Source organism: Oscarella lobularis, chromosome 2, assembly GCF_947507565.1.
Source record: "Oscarella lobularis chromosome 2, ooOscLobu1.1, whole genome shotgun sequence".
Lineage (NCBI taxonomy): Eukaryota > Metazoa > Porifera > Homoscleromorpha > Homosclerophorida > Oscarellidae > Oscarella > Oscarella lobularis.
In genome coordinates, this window is record NC_089176.1 from 2,559,608 (window position 1) to 2,578,605 (window position 18,998).

The 18,998-nt window shown below is 47.2% G+C and overlaps 3 protein-coding genes across 3 annotated transcripts; 1 reads left to right on the forward strand and 2 right to left on the reverse strand.

Moving 5' to 3' along the window:
• The first annotated feature begins 6,195 nt into the window (after positions 1-6,195).
• LOC136199989 (uncharacterized) lies at positions 6,196-7,317 on the forward strand. The gene has a single exon (XM_065990311.1). It carries the CDS (start codon positions 6,202-6,204, stop codon positions 7,315-7,317), a length of 1,116 nt encoding a protein of 371 aa, XP_065846383.1. The 5' UTR covers positions 6,196-6,201.
• Positions 7,318-8,967: 1,650 nt separating this feature from the next.
• On the reverse strand, positions 8,968-12,625 carry LOC136184136 (uncharacterized). The gene is made up of 8 exons (XM_065970980.1): positions 12,487-12,625; positions 12,036-12,425; positions 11,710-11,982; positions 11,465-11,656; positions 11,067-11,411; positions 10,783-11,004; positions 10,074-10,727; positions 8,968-10,009 (listed from the first exon to the last, which is right to left on the reverse strand). Exons 1-8 carry the CDS (start codon positions 12,542-12,544, stop codon positions 9,120-9,122), a joined length of 3,024 nt encoding a protein of 1,007 aa, XP_065827052.1. The 5' UTR covers positions 12,545-12,625; the 3' UTR covers positions 8,968-9,119.
• A 1,184-nt stretch (positions 12,626-13,809) lies between these two features.
• On the reverse strand, positions 13,810-16,367 carry LOC136184137 (uncharacterized). Its single transcript, XM_065970981.1, has one exon. The coding sequence runs from the start codon at positions 15,124-15,126 to the stop codon at positions 13,969-13,971; it is 1,158 nt and encodes a 385-aa protein (XP_065827053.1). The 5' UTR covers positions 15,127-16,367; the 3' UTR covers positions 13,810-13,968.
• Positions 16,368-18,998: the final 2,631 nt, after the last annotated feature.

The following is an 18,998-nucleotide window of genomic DNA, read 5'->3' on the forward strand; positions in this document are numbered from 1 at the left end:
CTGCGATGGATTCGTCTTGCTCGTGAAGCGACACACAAACTGGGGACTCATCAGTTTATGATAATAGTTACTGAGAGAGAATACGGCAACGGAGACTGTTTGACCGGGATACGGTATTGACGGCACTCGCGATATGTTCAAGTTGAGCCAGCCCGGCTCCTCGGTGAAGCCTATTAGACTCAGTGGCTCGTATTTGCCCTCCTGCGGCGGCGGCGACGGTGTTGTTATCGGTAACGGGGCCATGGCTGATATTGGAGCAGCGAATAGAAAGACGAGCGCGGCTGGCAGCATCATGCTTGCAAGTTGCAACAATGCGTTGGTGACTGTGGTAAGTGCTGTCCGCAGCCTCTTTTATGTAGGATCTGACGGATGGAGGAAGTGAAGTCATAACGGCGCGAAGCGCATGCTTTAAACATTCAGGAGTGTCGCAAATAAATTCAAAGGGGAGTCGGACAATTTTTGGCAGCTGCAGGTGTGTTGGTGGAAGCTATGAGGTGACGTGACCGAACCCGCCAGTGCGATGAATGAAAGAGATTTGGCCTTCGGTGTGTCTGGCAGGTGGTGATCGTATATTCAAAAAAGGAAGTTGGACCCGCCACGATGGCTGGCATAGTCTTTTTCAGGGATGCCCGCAAACCGTTTTTCTTCGTTACTTAGACGATCACACTGTACCAAACTGCGATGTGGGAAATACCTATGATAAAAGGTGAACCGCTCAAACTCTTCGAAGGGTCTTGCAAGACTGTATGTCAATTTCTCTACGCTATGCCTAGATGATTACGCTTTGTATCCGCACTGTCCTTCAGCCTAAAGCTCACATTACTAATGTATACCAACTATACTTTTAAAGCTGGAAGTAATGCTTATTCTGCAAAGGTCTCCGACGTTTTTCTTCATTACCTAAACCATCACACTGCACCTGGGGTGTTACACGATCAACGGCACTGGTAGTAACTGACCAAAGTTGAAACTCTTCGGAGGAACCGGCTTGTAAGACTATATGTCAAATTTCGCGCTATTTTTCTACGCCATAGAGAGCGAATATGATTGCGCTTTGTCTGCACATATGGCTATCCTTCAGCCTACATGGCGCGAGCATGCACATTACTAATGCATACTAACTATACTGTATATAGCATCCCCACTGCAAACGAATGAAGATTCTGATTTGTGGTCAGCGCTTCATCCCTAAGAACTGATTAATCGGGAAAAAATAATAACAATAATAATATTTATTACAGTCAAAAGTCGTTCAATCAAGCTGGAACCACCGCAGGGAGACAATTCGGGTAAAGCGAACAAATACAGCTGGAAGTAATGCTTATTCTGCAAAGGATCTAAAAACATCGACACAGGATACCAAAGAGGAACTGATGTCAGCTTCCTGGGGACAAGACTAATATATAAGAGACATCCACTGACAGGGCAACAGCCACTTCTCTTTTCACACAGTCAGGCAGAAGAACTCGACTATGCTGAAGCCGATACTTCTGCTCGTCTTTCCATTCATCCATACGGTATCAGCCATGACTCCTCCTCTCCTAGAAGCGGATAGTCTTTCCGAACCGAGCTGGCTCAACTTGAATACGACCCGAGTTCCAGCGATACCCCATCCCGGTCAAACGGTCACCGTCGTCACGTACGGCCTCGACAACTACTTTCATTCTCTAATGACTCCTCAATTCACCTGCCGCTTTACGAGTAAGAGCGATCGTGGGCTGATTGTCAACACCGACTACGCTCGTCTTCGAAAGCTCGAAGACGACGATCCTTGTCTCGTTATCGACTGCCCGCTCGAGAGCGTGGCGTCGTGGGAGTTCGATGAACGAACAGCCCTCGTTTCAGTTCTCTTCCGAAAGAAAACAGGATTAAAATTTGTCGGATTTAAAGGCGCGAACGAAATCTCGTTCATTAGCGAGTGGACGTGTTACGAATACGACACGATCAAAGCGATAATCGTCATATACGGCATCAGTCTGGATCCCGAATACGACCACACGATAATACTCACACTAGACAACGGGCAAAAAATCACCGCTTGCGCGCGACCCAAGACCCTGACTAAAATCGTTTACAACCTAAAGGACGACATTCAAACTCTAGAAGAAGAACACATGGCAAGCATAAGAATTGAAACAACGCAAGGCATCATAGTCTACCGCGGCGACAAAGGCGACTCGGTCGTCCTCCAACCTCTGCTCCACGCGGCATGCCACCCAGACAATCATAAGGTCGTCGATCAACCGTGGAGAAAGATATCGAACACGGCCACTTATCCGCGCTACTGCGATCAGAGAAGCGTAGGAATAAGAGCGCACGGGTGGAATCGCATTGATCCGAAAATCGGCGGCAATATGCCCCAATCGTGTCCGTCTTATAACCGTTGCGGCACGTATGGGCCCGGTTGGTTGCGCGACCCGCTTCCCACCGAGAAAGGAATGGAGATGGCCAATACGGTCTGTTTTCGTTGGAACTGCTACTGTTGCAACTACAAGACGCCGATCAAGGTCATCAATTGCGGCGAATTTTACGTCTATTGGCTGCCACCGCCTCCCAGATGCGATATGGCTTATTGCGGCAATCATTGAGAAGGAGGTTCGCGCCGCTCAAGAAACTGAACGACTTAGTCTAGCTTGCTTGTTTGCTTGCCAATGTTACCATTAGAAATTGAATTAGTGCTCGTGATGATGATGCTCCTTTTGACTATGCTGTGACGGTCATGGTATTTACATGAGGGGTAAGTATGTCTTCTTGCATGTGGTTTTCTTATGGAGCTGGTCTCCGTATATTCTCGGCTATAGGGAACTCCTAACTCAGGTACTGCAAGGGTGATACCTTCCTTGCCTTTCCTTGCTCATCGATCTCAAGGATTTCAGTCGCTTTATGACTCGAGTGTGAGGCTCGCGGTGCGCCTCGTGAATCGCATTTCTTCGGTACAGCACATGTCAATGAAAAGCATCGACACGGCTCCTCTATCCTTTTTCGGGGCGCGGTTGAAGACTGAGGCGGCGACGGCCATGTTGATCTTGTATCCGGGGATGCATTCTCCTCTTATATCTAAGCCTTCCATCTATGTTTCCATATATAGATAGCAGTGTACAGTATCTACAGACAAGAGAGCTGCATTAGGTAGTGTTCAAATTCCTTTCCCTTTGCACGTGCCTAAAGGTAGGCGGGCACTGCCATTTGAGCTACATGTATTGCGGCGATGCTTGAGGGTCGACATATAAAAAAACGTTCAGAATTATGTGCTATGCTTTTCTTCTTTTTCTGTTGGTCTCGTGCTGCTATCTCCTGTACTCATGCAGCAGTTTTGATATCTTTGTCTTTCCTTATGTGGCTCGTACGTTGCGCGTACAGTAGTCATAGTCTACTTGAACAGGTATATTGTGAGTAAGAGGGATTCTAAAACAACACCACGTGCAACCAAAGAGAAACTAAAGAGCAGCTAGCCACATCAATCTATAGTCTGTTGAAAGTCAAAGTTGAACGCCTTTCTTTAGGCATCGCCACAATAGGCGGAATTGCAGTACGAAACGCTGGGCAGATAATAGACTAAGAACCTGCCGCAATTGACGATTTTTACCGAACTTTTCCAATAGCAACAGTTGCTGCCCCAGTGGTAGCAAACTGTCTTCGCCACTTCAACTCCTTTCTGGGTAGGAGGAGCATCGCGCAGCCATCCGGTCGCAGCGGTACTACAACGCCATACTGGTGGACACTCTTGAGGAAGTCGACCGCCGATGGACGAATCGAAGCGATTCCACGCATTAAATTGAACTCCTAAGTCACGGTTGTCGCAGCGAATAGGAGACCGGACTGTATTCGATACTTTTCTCCACTGCTGGTCAACCACACGATACTTTTTGCATGCCTCGTGTCTGATAGATGACTCAAGAACGACCGTGTCACCTCCTTTATCGCCGTCGTAAGGCACTAGTCCTTGCGTCGTGAAAAGCGTTATCTTAGCAGAAACCTTTCCGTCAAGATCTTCGGTGGGTTGGCTCAAATTAAAGGTTATTTCGTCGAGTGATGATGGCCTTGCTAGAGCGGTGAATGTGCTGCCATTTTCGAGCGCAAACTTAGCAGAATGCACGTGATCGGGATTGAGACTTTGACCGCGAATGAGTATGGTTGCCTCGGTTGTATTATATTCAAAACTCGTCCATAAGTCTGCAAATGTCACCGTGTCGTCGCCCTCTTTTCCAATGTATTTCAGTTCGAGTTTCGATCGATACAGAACGGAAACAACGGCCGTTCGCTCTTTGATCTTCCACGAAGCGACGCTCTCTAACGGACAGTCGATGACGAAACACGGGTCCCCCTTCGCGATTGGTCGGAGTCGAGCGTAATCGGAGACGAACGTCTGCGATGGATTCGTCTTGCTCGTGAAGCGACACACAAACTGGGGACTCATCAGTTTATGATAATAGTCACCGAGAGAGAATACGACAACGGAGACTGTTTCATTGGGAAATGGTATTGACGGCACTCGCGACATGTTCAAGTTGAGCCAGCCGGGCTCCGCGGTGTAGCCTATTAGACTCAGTGGCTCGTATTTGCCCTCCGGCGGCGACGACGGTGTTGTCTGTTTCGGGCTCATGGCTGATATCGAAGCAGCGAATAGAAAGACGAGCGCGGCTGGCAGCATCATGCTTGCAAGTTGCAACAGTGCGTTGGTGACTGTGGTAAGTGCTGCTCGCAGCCTCTTTTATGTAGGGTCTGACGGATGGAGGAAGTGAAATCATAACGGCGAAGTGCATGCATGCTTTAAACACTCAGGAGTGCCGCAAATAAACTCAAAGGGGAGTCGGACTTGGCAGCTGCAGGTGTGTTGGTGGAAGCTATGAGGGGACGTGACCGGACCCGATGAATGAAAGAGATTTGGCCTTCGGTGTGTCTGGCAGGTGGTGATCGTATATTCAAAAAAGGAAGTTGGACCCGCCACGATGGCTGGCATAGTCTTTTTCAGGGATGCCCGGAAACCGTTTTTCTTCGTTACTTAGACGATCACACTGTACCAAACTGCGATGTGGGAAATACCTATGATAAAAGGTGAACCGCTCAAACTCTTCGAAGGGTCTTGCAAGACTGTATGTCAATTTCTCTACGCTATGCCTAGATGATTACGCTTCGCATCCGCACTGTCTTTCAGCCTAATGAGCACATTACTAATGTATACTAACTATACTTTTTACAGCTGGAAGTAATGCTTATTCTGCAAAGGTCTCCGACGTCTTTCTTTGTTACTAAAAAACGTACCAAATTGCGATGTGGGAAATGAAATACCTATGTAACTGACCAAAGTTCGAGGGGTCCGGCTTGCAAGACTATATATGTCAGCAATTTTGCGCTATTTTCAGCGGATATGATTGCCCTTCGTCCGTGCGTATGACCATCTGCACTTTCTGCATGACTATATGGCGTGAGTACATGTCTATGTATACTAACTATACTGTATATAGCATCCTCATTGCAAAACGAACAAAGAACCCGATTTGTCATTAGCGCTTCATCGAAAGGGCGGACCAATCGGGAAAAATGAGAGCAAACACAACTGGAAGTAATGCTTATTCTGCAAAGGTCTCCGACGTCTTTCTTCATTACCTAAACCATCACACTGCACCAAACTGGGGTGTGGGATACATGATCAACGGCACTGGTAGTAACTGACCAAAGTTGAAACTCTTCGGAGGAACCGGCTTGTAAGACTATATGTCAAATTTCGCGCTATTTCTTCTACGCCATAGACAGCGAATATGATTGCGCTTTGTCTGCACATATGGCTATCCTTCAGCCTGCGCGCGCAAGCATGCACATTACTAATGCATACTAACTATACTGTACATAGCATCCCCACTGCAAAACGAATGAAGATTCTGATTTGTGGTGGTCAGCGCTTCATCCCTAAAGCACTGATTAATCCGGAAAAAATAATAACAATAATAATATTTAGTACAGTCAAAAGTCGTTCAATCAAGCTGGAACCACCTCAGGGAGACGATTCGGGTTAAGCGAACAAACACAGCTGGAAGTAATACTTATTCTGCAAAGGATCTACAACGTCGACACAGGATGTCCAAAAGAGGAACTGATGTCAGCTTCCTGGGGACAAGACTAATACATAAGAGACATCCACAGACAAGGCAACAGCCACTTCTCTTTTCACACAGTCAGGCAGCAGAACGTTTGAACTCGACTATGCTGAAGCCGATACTTCTGCTCGTCTTTCCATTCATCCATACGGTATCAGCCATGACTCCTCCTCTCCTAGAAGCGGAAAGTCTTTCCGAACCGAGCTGGCTCAACTTGAATACGACCCGAGTTCCAGCGATACCCCATCCCGGTCAAACGGTCACCGTCGTCACGTACGGCCTCGAAAACTACTTTCATTCTCTAATGACTCCCCAATTCATCTGCCGCTATACGAGTAAGGGCGATCGTGGGTTGAGTGTCAACACCGACTACGCTCGTCTTCGAAAGCTCGAAGACGATGATCCTTGTCTCGTTATCGACTGCCCGCTCGAGAGCGTGGCGTCGTGGGAGTTCGATGAACGAACAGCCCTCGTTTCAGTTCTCTTCCGAAAGAAAGCAGGATTAAAATTTGTCGGATTTAGAGGCGCGAACGAAATCTCGTTCATTAGCGAGTGGACGTGTTACGAATACGACACGATCAAAGCGATAATCGTCATATACGGCATCAGTCTGGATCCCGAATACGACCACACGATAATACTCACACTAGACAACGGGAAAAAAATCACCGCTTGCGCGCGACCCAAGACCCTGACTAAAATCGTCTACAACCTAAAGGACGACATTCAAACTCTAGAAGAAGAACACATGGCAAACATAACAATTGAAACAACGCAAGGCGTCATAGTCTACCGCGGCGACAAAGGCGACTCGGTCGTCCTCCAACCTCTGCTCCACGCGGCCTGCCACCCAGACAATCATAAGGTCGTCGATCAACCGTGGAGAAAGATATCGAACACGGCCACTTATCCGCGCTACTGCGATCAGAGAAGCGTAGGAATACGAGCGCACGGGTGGAATCGCATCGATCCGAAAATCGGCGGCAATATGCCCCAATCGTGCCCGTCTTATAACCGTTGCGGCACGTATGGGCCCGGTTGGTTGCGCGACCCGCTTCCCACCGAGAAAGGAATGGAGATGGCCAATACGGTCTGTTTTCGTTGGAACTGCTACTGTTGCAACTACAAGACGCCGATCAAGGTCATCAATTGCGGCGAATTTTACGTCTATTGGCTGCCACCGCCTCCCAGATGCGATATGGCTTATTGCGGCAATCATTGAGAAGGAGGTTCGCCACTCAAGAAACTGAACGACTCGTTGTGGCTTGTGCTTTAGTCTAGCTTGCTTGTTTGCTTTCCAATGTTACCATTAGAAATTGAATTAGTGGATGCTCCTTTTGACTATGCTGTGACGGTCATGGTATTTACATGAGGGGTAAGTATGTCTTCTTGCATGTGGTTTTCTTATGGAGCTGGTCTCCGTCTATTCTCGGCTATAGGGAACTCCTAACTCACAGGATATTAGGTACTGTAAGATACCTTCCTTGCCTTTCCTTGCTCATCGATCTCAAGGATTTCAATCGCTTTATGACTCGAGTGTGAGGCTCGCGGTGCGCCTCATGAATCGCATTCCTTCGGTACAGCACATGTCAATGAAAAGAGCATCGACACGGCTCCTCTATCCTTTTTCGGGGCGCGGTTGAAGAGGCTATGAGGCGACGGCGGCGACGGCCATGTTGAACTTGTATCCGGGGATGCATTCTTTCGACCCACGAGTTTGCTTCCTCTTATGTATCTAAGCTTCCATCAGAAATAGTCTATTTTTCCATATATAGATAGCAGTGTACAGTATCTACAAGAGAGCTGCATTAGATAGTGTTCAAATTCCTTTCCCTTTGCACGTGCCTAAAACGCGAATAGGCGGGCACTGCCATTTGAGCTATTGCGGCGATGCTTGAGGGTCGACAGATAAAAAAACGCTCAGAATTATGTGCTATGCTTTTTTTTCTTTTTTTTCTGTTGGTCTCGTACTGCTATCTCCTGTACTCAGCAGTTTTGATATCTTTGTCTTTCCTATGTGGCTCGTTGCGCGTACAGTAGTCATAGTCTACTTGAACAGGTGGTATATTGTGAGTAAGAGGGATTCTAAAACAGCATCACGTGCAACCAAAGAGAAACTAAAGAGCAGCTAGCCACATCAATCTATAGTCTCTTGAAAGTCAAAGTTGAACGCCTTTCTTTAGGCATCGTGCGTTAATTCACAAGATCAAGGTCCAGTTTCAGAACAACAGAGCAGGCCACAAAATAAAAATCCGTTTTCCTCCCAACTTCACTATACGAAACCATACGAAATGATCGGATGAAATAATTTCAAGTTACTGTGCATCCGAGTGTATTATTCGCGTTACCTTCGACTTCATCTCTATCGAAATCATGTCCGGTATAGGCCGCCGGCCAAAAGAAATTGAAATAAACACCATCCGGCTCCATCAAAAATATTTGGTCGCCATTTACTGAGATTTTGATCGTTTCCGACGTCCTCCGATGGCCCCAAAAGACGTCTTTGGTCGAGCTCTTCCACGCCTTCGTCGCTGAGTGGGCGCCAAAATTTGAAGCTGCTTATAAGTCTTTGAACATTCTGTTACAGAACATTCAATCAAATAGTTTACGCCTGTCTTGGAACAACAAATCGCTTTTCCCACCCTACTAATTCGTGACACGTGTTTGAATTCATACCGTTTGAACTCCAAGCCCAACCGACCTTGTTTTTCTAAGAAAACCATTAGCACAGCCAAAGCAAAGTCGACTGCCCGACTTGTCCTTTCTACTTTTTGTACCGCAGCTAGGTGGTCTGTTGTCTGACGTATGGGTTGCCCAATCGAAATGCGGACAACCGACGTCAATTCCCAACTAGCTTCAGTTCCTACCTATATAGGAGGTATATTGGGTGTATTTTTCAAAACCCTCTAAAAAGCATTTGCACTGAATGTCCAAAGAAGAATGACGCGAAACACTACTACAGACGAGAAAGAAAGATAACAAACTCTACTCACACGGTCACAGTGAGTTGCGCGATGAGTCTGTTCAGTACTGAGACTTCCTATACCCATCTGATTCCATCCTAACGGTGTCGCGTATCATCTCTTCGTACTTCCTCATATTAGTATACACGGCGTATCCATCCTTGCAGTCCTCAAAGCCAAAACTGCCCACACCGCAAAGAACGTATCGGTTCGTCTTGGGATCCTGACACATAAGAGGAGTGCCAGTCCCTCCATAGCAAATATCTCCAGGAATGCCTCGAACACAGAGATTCGAATCTATAATTGTTTTCCGAGGCCACCTCTGCTTGCATTCGGACAAGTTAGCTATAACAACACTCGACTCAATAGGAACATTCGAGACGACTCTTTCGCCATTTTTCACGTATTGATACCCGACAAGGAACGCCGTCTGTCCGACTGCAATCCTTTCATCGCTCATCATCGTGTTGTACTCAAAATGCCGTGGCGAACAGATTGGCTTTTGAAAGCGGCTCACCTCTATGGGCACGTCTAGCCTTATCACAGCCATGTTGTTCTCGAGTATATCCGGTTTGAATCTTCTTGTTGAGCGCCACACTTTCAGTCCAGGCGGCGGATGATCTCCTCGAGTAACTACGTCAATTCCGTCGTACTTGCTTACCGTCAGTCCATCGCCATTGTCGTTAAGTTCGTATTGTCCAACTCGGACTCCTATTCGATAACCGCTGATTTTGCCTTCGAACAATCCGCTGGCACGAGTCGCTTTCTTGAAACAGTCAGCACCGGTGACTACCCATCGGCGGTGTACGAGTACGCCGTCGCATTCGAACTCTCCCTTGCCTAGGACGGTGACGAGCCAGGGCCAGGCCCCACGTGCAGCAACCGAGAAGTTGGAAAAGGGATAGTGCTGGCCCGGAGCTCCAGCTACACCGCAAAGATCGTCGACCGTAGCTACACAGAAAAAGAAAAACATAATTAAATTGACGCCAGTCCGAACGCAACACCCCATTTTTACTTGGGCTTGAGTAATTCACAAAGGTGTGGAAATCATCGGCGGTGTTAAATTCGATAAAATCCGACGTGGGTTCCATGTAATGCGGCAAGTCTCGCGTCGAAATAATGAGTGATTTGACGTTCAATTGCCCGAAACGCAGCAGTGCAGCCAACGCGCGTTGTTGATTAGCGACCATCGGAAGTTGCTCGCTGACAATTATAGCCACTCTCTTCGCATCTCTCGGTTCGCTGCCTAATCCCGTCTCAAACATCAAGTTAATATTTTCCATGAACTCTTCAAGATTTTCTGAGACGTTATGAGGATTTCCTTCGAGAATGTCAGTTTGATTGGGTGTACCGACGAATTTCCAAATTGTTCCGTTCATGAGAACCAAGGCAGCTACGCGGGTCTTTTCTGCCTCGATGGGAAAGTTCATAATGGTGTTATTCACAAATGTTTTATACACTTCTTCCAGAGGACTTCTCTCACCAATATTGAAAGCGAAGAGGAGATCCAGTTTGACGTCGGACTGCGCGTCGAGCACGTCGGAGCGATCGTGTGTTCCGAGAAGATTCTCGTCGGGTTGGGCATTGCGAGAATACGTTGCTAAAGGAAGCAGGAATTTTTTCTCGAACGTCGCGATTTGGTGTTTGACCGAATTCGTTTCAGGCAAACCTAAATGTGAATGAATCAATAATAATTAGCATTCTATACAATGGCTCCACTGTACAGTTTGGAAGAGGGACGTTCCATTTCGAATTAGCCATACAGGTGGCGACACTGTAGCCAACAAGAGTAAATCCGCTGTTGCAAGAAAAGCTAGCAGTCGACAGATATTGAGGTCTCCTGTCTATTTGATGAGGTCGAATATTCCCGTTGAGGTACGTATAACGGGCTTGTTTTCTAGTCGAAACAGTGCCGTTTTTCAGACTGATTTGTGGACATCGAACGGCTGCAATAGAATTCATATTCAAAATTTTCTTTAGAAGTATAGAGGCCCGGCCTATAGCTTACGTTTGCATCTTGGAACTCCTCTCCATCCTTGAGCCCCGCAAGTCATATTTCCTACTCGCGATGCCGTACGCCGGAGGTAATTGTCAGAGCTTGGTCCTGGCAGACTCCAGTGTAAAGCAGGAGGAACATTGTAGTAATGTGACCTTCGTTCCATCTCGTACCAGATCGAATCAAAGGGAAAAGGAGAAAAGGGAAATGGACGTCTCCCATAAAATTCCTCTACGTGGGAGTAGCCCTTGTCACATTTCCACTTGATCTTTTCTTTATCGTAATATTCGCTTTTGTTTTCGTTGGAAAAGATGAAATGCCCGTTTTCGATGGTAGGTATGTTGGAACACTTGATTTCTACCACATAAAACGCCATTTTATAAAACACGAGTGTCTTGAAAATTCCTTACTTTTGCACTGAGGTGGACTTGAATGATCCCATTTTCCGTCGTGCTTACACACTCGTGTTTTAAAATTATCGTAATTGTGGTACCCTTGCTTGCAGTAGGTAGTTGCCTCCCTAGAGCATCTTCTTCCATATTGATACGTAGATTGAAGTTCGCGTCCATTTAGCACTGACGAAGTTTTACACGTAGTGGTACCTAACATAAATTGTGTTTGGACGTTGCTACTCTAGCCCAATATTTACTGTTACCACAGAGATGCGCTTTGAAGCCTTGATAGGTCCGTGACAGTTTAAAAGTGACCAATCTCTCAGCAGAGAGAGTCTTGCTTGAACCTTCCTTGTAAGTAATTTTGACGTGTTCCGAGTCGCCCTCTCCGTTCGAAACTTCGGCAAAAAACGCATCGGTGTTGTCAGGGATATTGAAGAAATTCAAGCAGGCCGGACGACTCTCGGATCCGCAAATTGTCCAGTCTGCACGAAACGTCCCATCATCCGAAATAATGTTTCGACTGATCATGTTTCCTAAGGTAAGGTTTGAAATAATTATCTATACAGCAGTACCATTCGACACGTACTGTCTGTTGTATAGGAAATTTTAAACCCGTCTCCTCTTTCCCAGTTACTGTTCGATTTGAAACGAATTGTTAATTCGGAAGAACAAGCGACGTACTGCTTAGGAAAACCACGATTAGATTTCCCTGAAAGTCTGGCCAAGACTCTGTTCGTTGATGAATCTATGATCTCGAGAATGTCTCCGTCTTTCTCGGTGTCAAGAAACTCCACTGTTGCAACCATTTGATCGCACATGTTGGTATGGCCAAAAGGCGACATCACAGGTTGCAATTTCCACGTGCAGTCAACATTTGCGCGATAGCGGGATAATCGGCTGTCTGGAGGAGGATACTCCAAGGTCCCTCGATTTCCAGGTAGAAACTTAGGTTCGCACGAACTGACGTATCTCTTTCCTGCAAATAATAGTTTATTGTAGCAAATACAACGGAACCGAATCCCTTCGAATTCTTTTACCTGCAACGACTGCAGCGAGGAGGAGGAGGACGTGCATACCCAAGACAGCCGTTTTCATCGTATCGTTGTCTTCTGCAACTAGACGAGGACTGCCAGATCTCCCAAACTCGTCGTCCTTTTATAACGCACGTTGGAAGCCCTAATAAAATTAAAGTACAAGGTGACGTCGCGGTTTGGAGAGAGACGCACATGCGGTTTGGGGAGAGAGACGCACATCCACTGATTGAAGTCCTTTTCGCTTATTAAATTATGACGTCGCTTCAATGCCGAACAATTAAACCCGCGTATTCACGCAGGTACTGTACGGTCTTTGCTAGCTTAATTGCTGACACCTAATTCATGTCCACATCTGTGTCCACTCATGCATACATGCAATGGGAATTTGAACGTTTTTGCTGGTTTCTACCAGCAGCAGTGCCCCCGCCACTTGCACTTCCTCCTGCGTCATTACAAAACACCCACTCTCTGTTTTTACATGCTTGCATGGAGCGGAAGCCCATCGCTTCCGCGGAAGTCTTCGTTAGATCCGCGGAAGTCAGACCGGTCAAAACACAGGACGTTCGGTCAGCGGTTAATTTTAGTCTTTTATAGGGCTCTGATTTTAGTGAGTCTATACGCGTGCGCTGTTTTCTGTTATTGTTGCCCCTCAGCTGACGCTCGCGTCGTCTGCGCTTCCTGCTGCGTCATAAGTGATTGTGGCGCAGGCTGAAAGCCCATCGCGGATCGCGGAAGTCGCAGAGCCGTTCCGCGGAAGTCAGACGATCGAGTTTTTGTCAAACGACACAGCGCGGAACGCGGTCAGCAAACCGTTCGCTGTCGAGTCGATACTACAGTACACAGTGCGATACCCCAGTACGCGGTAAGCTTGAAGATTGAGGCGACGGCCATGTCGATCTTGTATCCGGGGATTGCATTCTTTCGACGAGCATCTCCACGAGGACGAGTGTACAGATGTAGATGTTTACAGGAAAGAGAGCTCGCTCGACATGCATTAGATGCCATAAATCGTAGTGTTTAAATTCCTTTCCACCACTCCCTTTGCATGTGCCTAAAATGCGAATGGCGAACAGACGCCAAAATTTGAAGCTGCTGGGGCTTATAAGTCGTTTGATATCACTGGGGCAACAACTGCTGCAACTGGCAATAGCCTGCGGTTGTCAATTGCGGCGACTTCTTAGTCTATGCCTATTGTTTGAGGATTGACAATCAACAAACGTTCAGAATTATGTGCTATGCTTTTTTTTTTCTGTTGGTCTGGTGCTACTATCTCTTGTGCTCAGCGATTTTGATGTCTCTGTCTTTCCTTATGTGGCTGGTTGCGCGTAGACTTGAACAGGTATATTGTGAGTAAGAGGGATTCTAAAACAACACGTGCAACCAAAGAGAAACCATAGATTTCTCTATTTAATCTATGGAGAAACTAAAGAGCTGCTAGCCACATCAATCTATAGTCTCTTGGAAGTCAAAGTTGAACGCCTTTCTTTAGGCATCGCCACAATAGGCGTGATTGCAGGCCGGAACGCTTGGCAGATAATAGACTAAGAACGGGCCGCAATTGAGGACTTTCACCGATCTTGGACTATAGCAACAGTTGCTGCCCCTGTGCCAGCAAACTACGTTCGACACTTCAACTCCTTTCTTGGTAGGAGGAGCATCGCGCAGCCATCCGGTTGCATAGGTACCACAACGCTGTATTGGTGGACACGATTGAGGAAGTCGACCGCCGATGGACGGAGCGATGCGATTCCACCCATTACGGTGAACTCCTATGTCACGGTTGTCGCAGTGTTGAGGAGACTGGACTTCATTCGATACCTTTCTCCATAGCTGGTCAACCACACGATGGGTTTTGCATGCCACGTGTTTGACAGGTGACTCAAGAACGACCGTGTCGCCCCCTTTATCGCCGTCGTAAGGCACTAGTCCTTGCGTCGTGAAAAGCGTTATCCGAGCAGGAATCTCTTCTTTCAGATCTTCGACGTGTTTGCTCAAGTCAAAGGTTATTTCATTGAGTGATGCTGGCCTTGCTAGAACGGTGAATGTTTGGCCATTTTTGAGCGCAAATTTAGCCGAATGCTCGTGATCGGGATTGAGACTTTCTCCGCGAATGAGTATGGTTGCCTCGAGTGTATCATATATAAAACTCGTCCATAAGTCCGTAAATGTCACCATGTCGTCGCCCTCTTTTCCAATGTATTTCAGTTCGAGTTTTGATCGATACAGAACGGAAACGACGGCCGTTCGTTCTTTGATCTTCCACGAAGCGACGCTCTTCAACGGACAGTCAATGACGAAACACGGGTCCCCCTTCGCAATCGGTCGGAGTCGAGCGTAATCGGAGACGAACGTCTGCGATGAAGTCGTCTTGCTCGTGAAGCGACACACAAACTGGGGACTCATCAGGGAATGATAATAGCTACTGAGAGCGTACACGACAACGGAGACTGTTTGACCGGGATACGGTATTGACGGCACTCGCGACATGTTCAAGTTGAGCCAGCCCGGCTCGGTAGTGAAGCCTTTTAAATCCAGTGACTCGGAGTTGCTCTCCTTCGGCGGCGTCGATGTTGTTTTCTCTACCGGGTTCATGGCTGATATCGGAGCAGCGAATAAGAAGACGAGCGCGGCTGGCAGCATCATGCTTACAAGTGCGTTGGTGACTGTGGTAGGTGCTGCTCGCAGCCTCCTTTATGTAGGGTCTGCGTTCCGCCGGATGGGATGGAGCCATAACGACGAAGTGCATGTTTACTCATGCAGAAATGTCCTTTGGTTATTGCAATAAACCCAAAAGGAGGTCGGCTGTTTAACCGATTCCGACAATTTTCGTGGAAGCTATCAGGGATTCCCGCAAACCGTTTTCTTCATTACCGTTTTTTAAAACGATCACACTGTACCAAACTGGGAAACACCGATGATCTATAACAGCACTGGCCAAAGGTGAACCGTTCAAAGTCTTCGAGGGGTCCGGCTTGCAAGACTATTTCAACCATTTTGCGCTATTTTTCTACGCCATAGACAGCGGATATAGTTGCGCTTTGTCTGCACGTGTCTATAGATAGTACATTCTCATTGCAAGCCAAGGTGGGCCACAAGCCCAACTTTCGCGCGCACTGTCCGCCGTGAGCCGGCCATGCAAACGAATAAAGATTCTGATTTGTGGTGAGGGCTTCATCCCTATAAAGGACTGACTAATCGGAAAAAATACCGATAATAATTATAACAGTCAAAGAACGTTCAAGTTGGGAAGCAAATCAAAGGACGAATAAACACAGCTGGAAGTAATACTTATTCTGAAAAGGTCTCCAAAGTAGACACAGGATGTCTAAAGAGGAACTGATTTCAGCTTCCTGGAGACAAGACTCATATATAACAGACACCAAAGACAAGGCAACAGCTCATTTCTCCTTCCACACAGTCAGGCAGCGGAACGATTTGAACTCGGCTATGCTGAAGCTGATACTTCTGCTCGTCTTTCCATTCATCCATACGGTATCAGCCATGACTCCTCTCCTAGAAGCGGAAAGTCTTTCCGAACCGAGCTGGCTCAACTTGAATACGACCCGAGTTCCAGCGATACCCCATCCCGGTCAAACGGTCACCGTCGTCACTTACGGCCTCGACAACTACTTTCATTCTCTAATGACTCCCCAATTCACCTGCCGCTATACGAGTAAGGGCGATCGTGGGCTGATTGTCAACACCGACTACGCTCGTCTTCGACAACTCGAAGAGGAGCCTTGTCTCGTTATCGACTGCCCGCTCAAGAGCGTGGAGTCGTGGAAGTTCAATGAACGAACAGCCCTCGTTTCCGTTCACTTCCGAAAGAAAACAGGATTAAAATTTGTCGGAATAGAAGGCGCGAACGAAATCTCGTTCATTAGCGAGTGGATGAGTTTCGAATACGACACGTTCAAAGCGATACTCGTCATATACGGCATCAGTCTGGATCCCGAATACGACCACACGGTAATACTCACACTAGACAACGGGAAAAAATTCACCGCGTGCGCGCGACCCAAGACCCTGAATAAAATCGTCTACAACCTAAAGGACGACGTTCAAACTCTAGACGAAGAACAGCCAGCAAAAATAACAATCGAAACGGTTCAAGGCGTCATAGTCTACGGCGGCGACAAAGGCGGCGACTCGGTCATCATCGAACCTTTTCTCCACGCGGCATGCGACCCGGACAATCATAAGGTCGTCGATCAACCGTGGAGAAAGGTATCAAACACGGTCACTCATCCGCGCTACTGCGATCAGAGAAGCGTGGGAATACAAACGAACGGGTGGAATCGCATTGATCCGAAAATCGGCGGCAATTTGCCCCGATCGTGTCCGTCTTATAACCGTTGCGGTACTTATTCGCCCGGTTGGCTGCGCGACGCGCTTCCCACCGAGAAAGGAATTGAGACCGCCAATACGGTCTGTTTTCGTTGGGGCTGCTACTGTTGCAACTATAAGACGTCGATCAAGGTCATCAATTGCGGCGAATTTTACGTCTACTATCTGCCACCGCCTCCCAGATGCGATATGGCTTATTGCAGCAGTCCTTGAGAAGGAGGTTCGCCGCTCAAGAAACTGACCGTCACGTTCCTTACGTATGACTAACTGTACTTTAGCTAGGTTGCTTGTTTGCTTGCTGATAGAACCGCTACCATTAGAAATTGAATAGTCCTCGTGATGATGCTCTTAGCTATATATAGGAGGACTCGTTCTGACGATGCTGTGACGGTCATGGAATTTACTTCAAGTCGATATTTCGTGTCTTTCCTTTCTCATCAATCTCAAGGATTTTAGTCGCTTTATGCAGTTGATGAACTGAGAGTTACTGGACACGCTACCCGGAAGTAAGAAATTAAGAAAGCGCGTTGAGGTAATCTTCTGGACGTAGGAACCCTGGACGTGATTCTTCGCTTCGGAAAACGCTTGATTCAGAGTGGAACGAGAAAGGACTGATTGAGGCTCGCGGTGGGCCTCGTGAACCGCATTCCTTCGATAGAGCAAGACAAACAGTTCTTCTATGTCGCCAACGCAATGAATGAAAAGCATTGATACAGCTCCTCTAACCTTTTCGGTACGCGGTAAGCTTGGGTTGAAGATTGAGGCGACGGCCATGTTGATCTCGTATCCGGGGATTGCATTCTTTCGACGAACTCCACCCAGTACAGATGTAGATGTTTACAGGAAAGAGAGCTCGCTCGACATGCATTAGATGCCATAAATCGTAGTGTTCAAATTCCTTTCCACCACTCCCTTTGCATGTGCCTAAAATGCGAATGGCGAACAGACGCCAAAATTTGAAGCTGCTGGGGCTTATAAGTCGTTTGCTATCACTGGGGCAACCACTGCTACAACTGGCAATAGCCTGCGGTTGTCAATTGCGGCGACTTCTTAGTCTATGCCTATTGTGGCGATGCCCTGAGGATTGACAATCAACAAACGTTCAGAATTATGTGCTACAGTATGCTTTCTTTTTTGTCTCGGTACCTGAGTACCGAGACATAGTTTTCGGGATGTAAAAAATTACTAACGGGCGTACCGGAAAAGTGGTGGGTAGTAGGCTCTCGCGACTGGGTCCCTCAGGTGTCCGATACATTGTAGTTGTGCACCTGGGTATTTGTTAAGGTCCTTCTCTTTTCGTTTCGGAGAAATTTGGGTCTTTTCGTGAAACAGGATGTGACGTCACAGAAGTTTGGAATGCTGCGGTCAGAACGGATGGTGTCATGTTTTTCGGTACACCCGTTGTGACAATGCGCTTACCTTTCGGTTTTTTCAAGGTCGTGCCGATGTGCACTTACCGTTTGCGGCGTTCAGTTTGTTGTTCCGGAGCTTGGGCAAAGTGGTGAAAACTGACATAAGAAATATGTAAGGGATATGTGCCCGTGTCTGTCGGGCTTGGTTAGGTACTGATCGCTCTTCATCATTTAATTCTATACGGGCGGGCCTGGGAGATGGCGTTGTGTCCGTCGCTGCAGCAGTTGAAGTGACGCTAAGGAGCTCAGCATTGTGACTCGCTGAAATGAGCGATGTGAATGAGGTGCGTGCGGTATTTTGTCTAGACGTGGTAGGGAGGCGTGACGGTAAGCGAAGCGCCTCTCTACCGTAGTCTCATTTGCCGCTCATTCAGAGTAAGCTAGTCACGCATGCTGTACTGCTTATCATAGCCTCTGCTGCTGCAGAAATGAAAGCGCCGGCATCGCCCATGATAGAATTTTTGAGCAACCTGAAGTACCTAACCAACCAAGCCCTCGACAGACACAAAAATCTCTGCCATATACATTCTTTCAGTTGCCGCCACTTCGCCCATGCCCTAGAAAGAACCCAATGCTGCAAACGATAAGCGCATAAGAACTGAAAGGTATAGTTCCAAACGTCTGTGACATTTTTGAAAAGAGCGAGACCGGCCCTAACTATTACATTACAGGAGAAAAGAGTTGGCCAGTCCCTTGTAATTATATTACAGGAGAGAACAGTTGGCCAGTCCCTTGTAATTTTCCTATAATTTATTA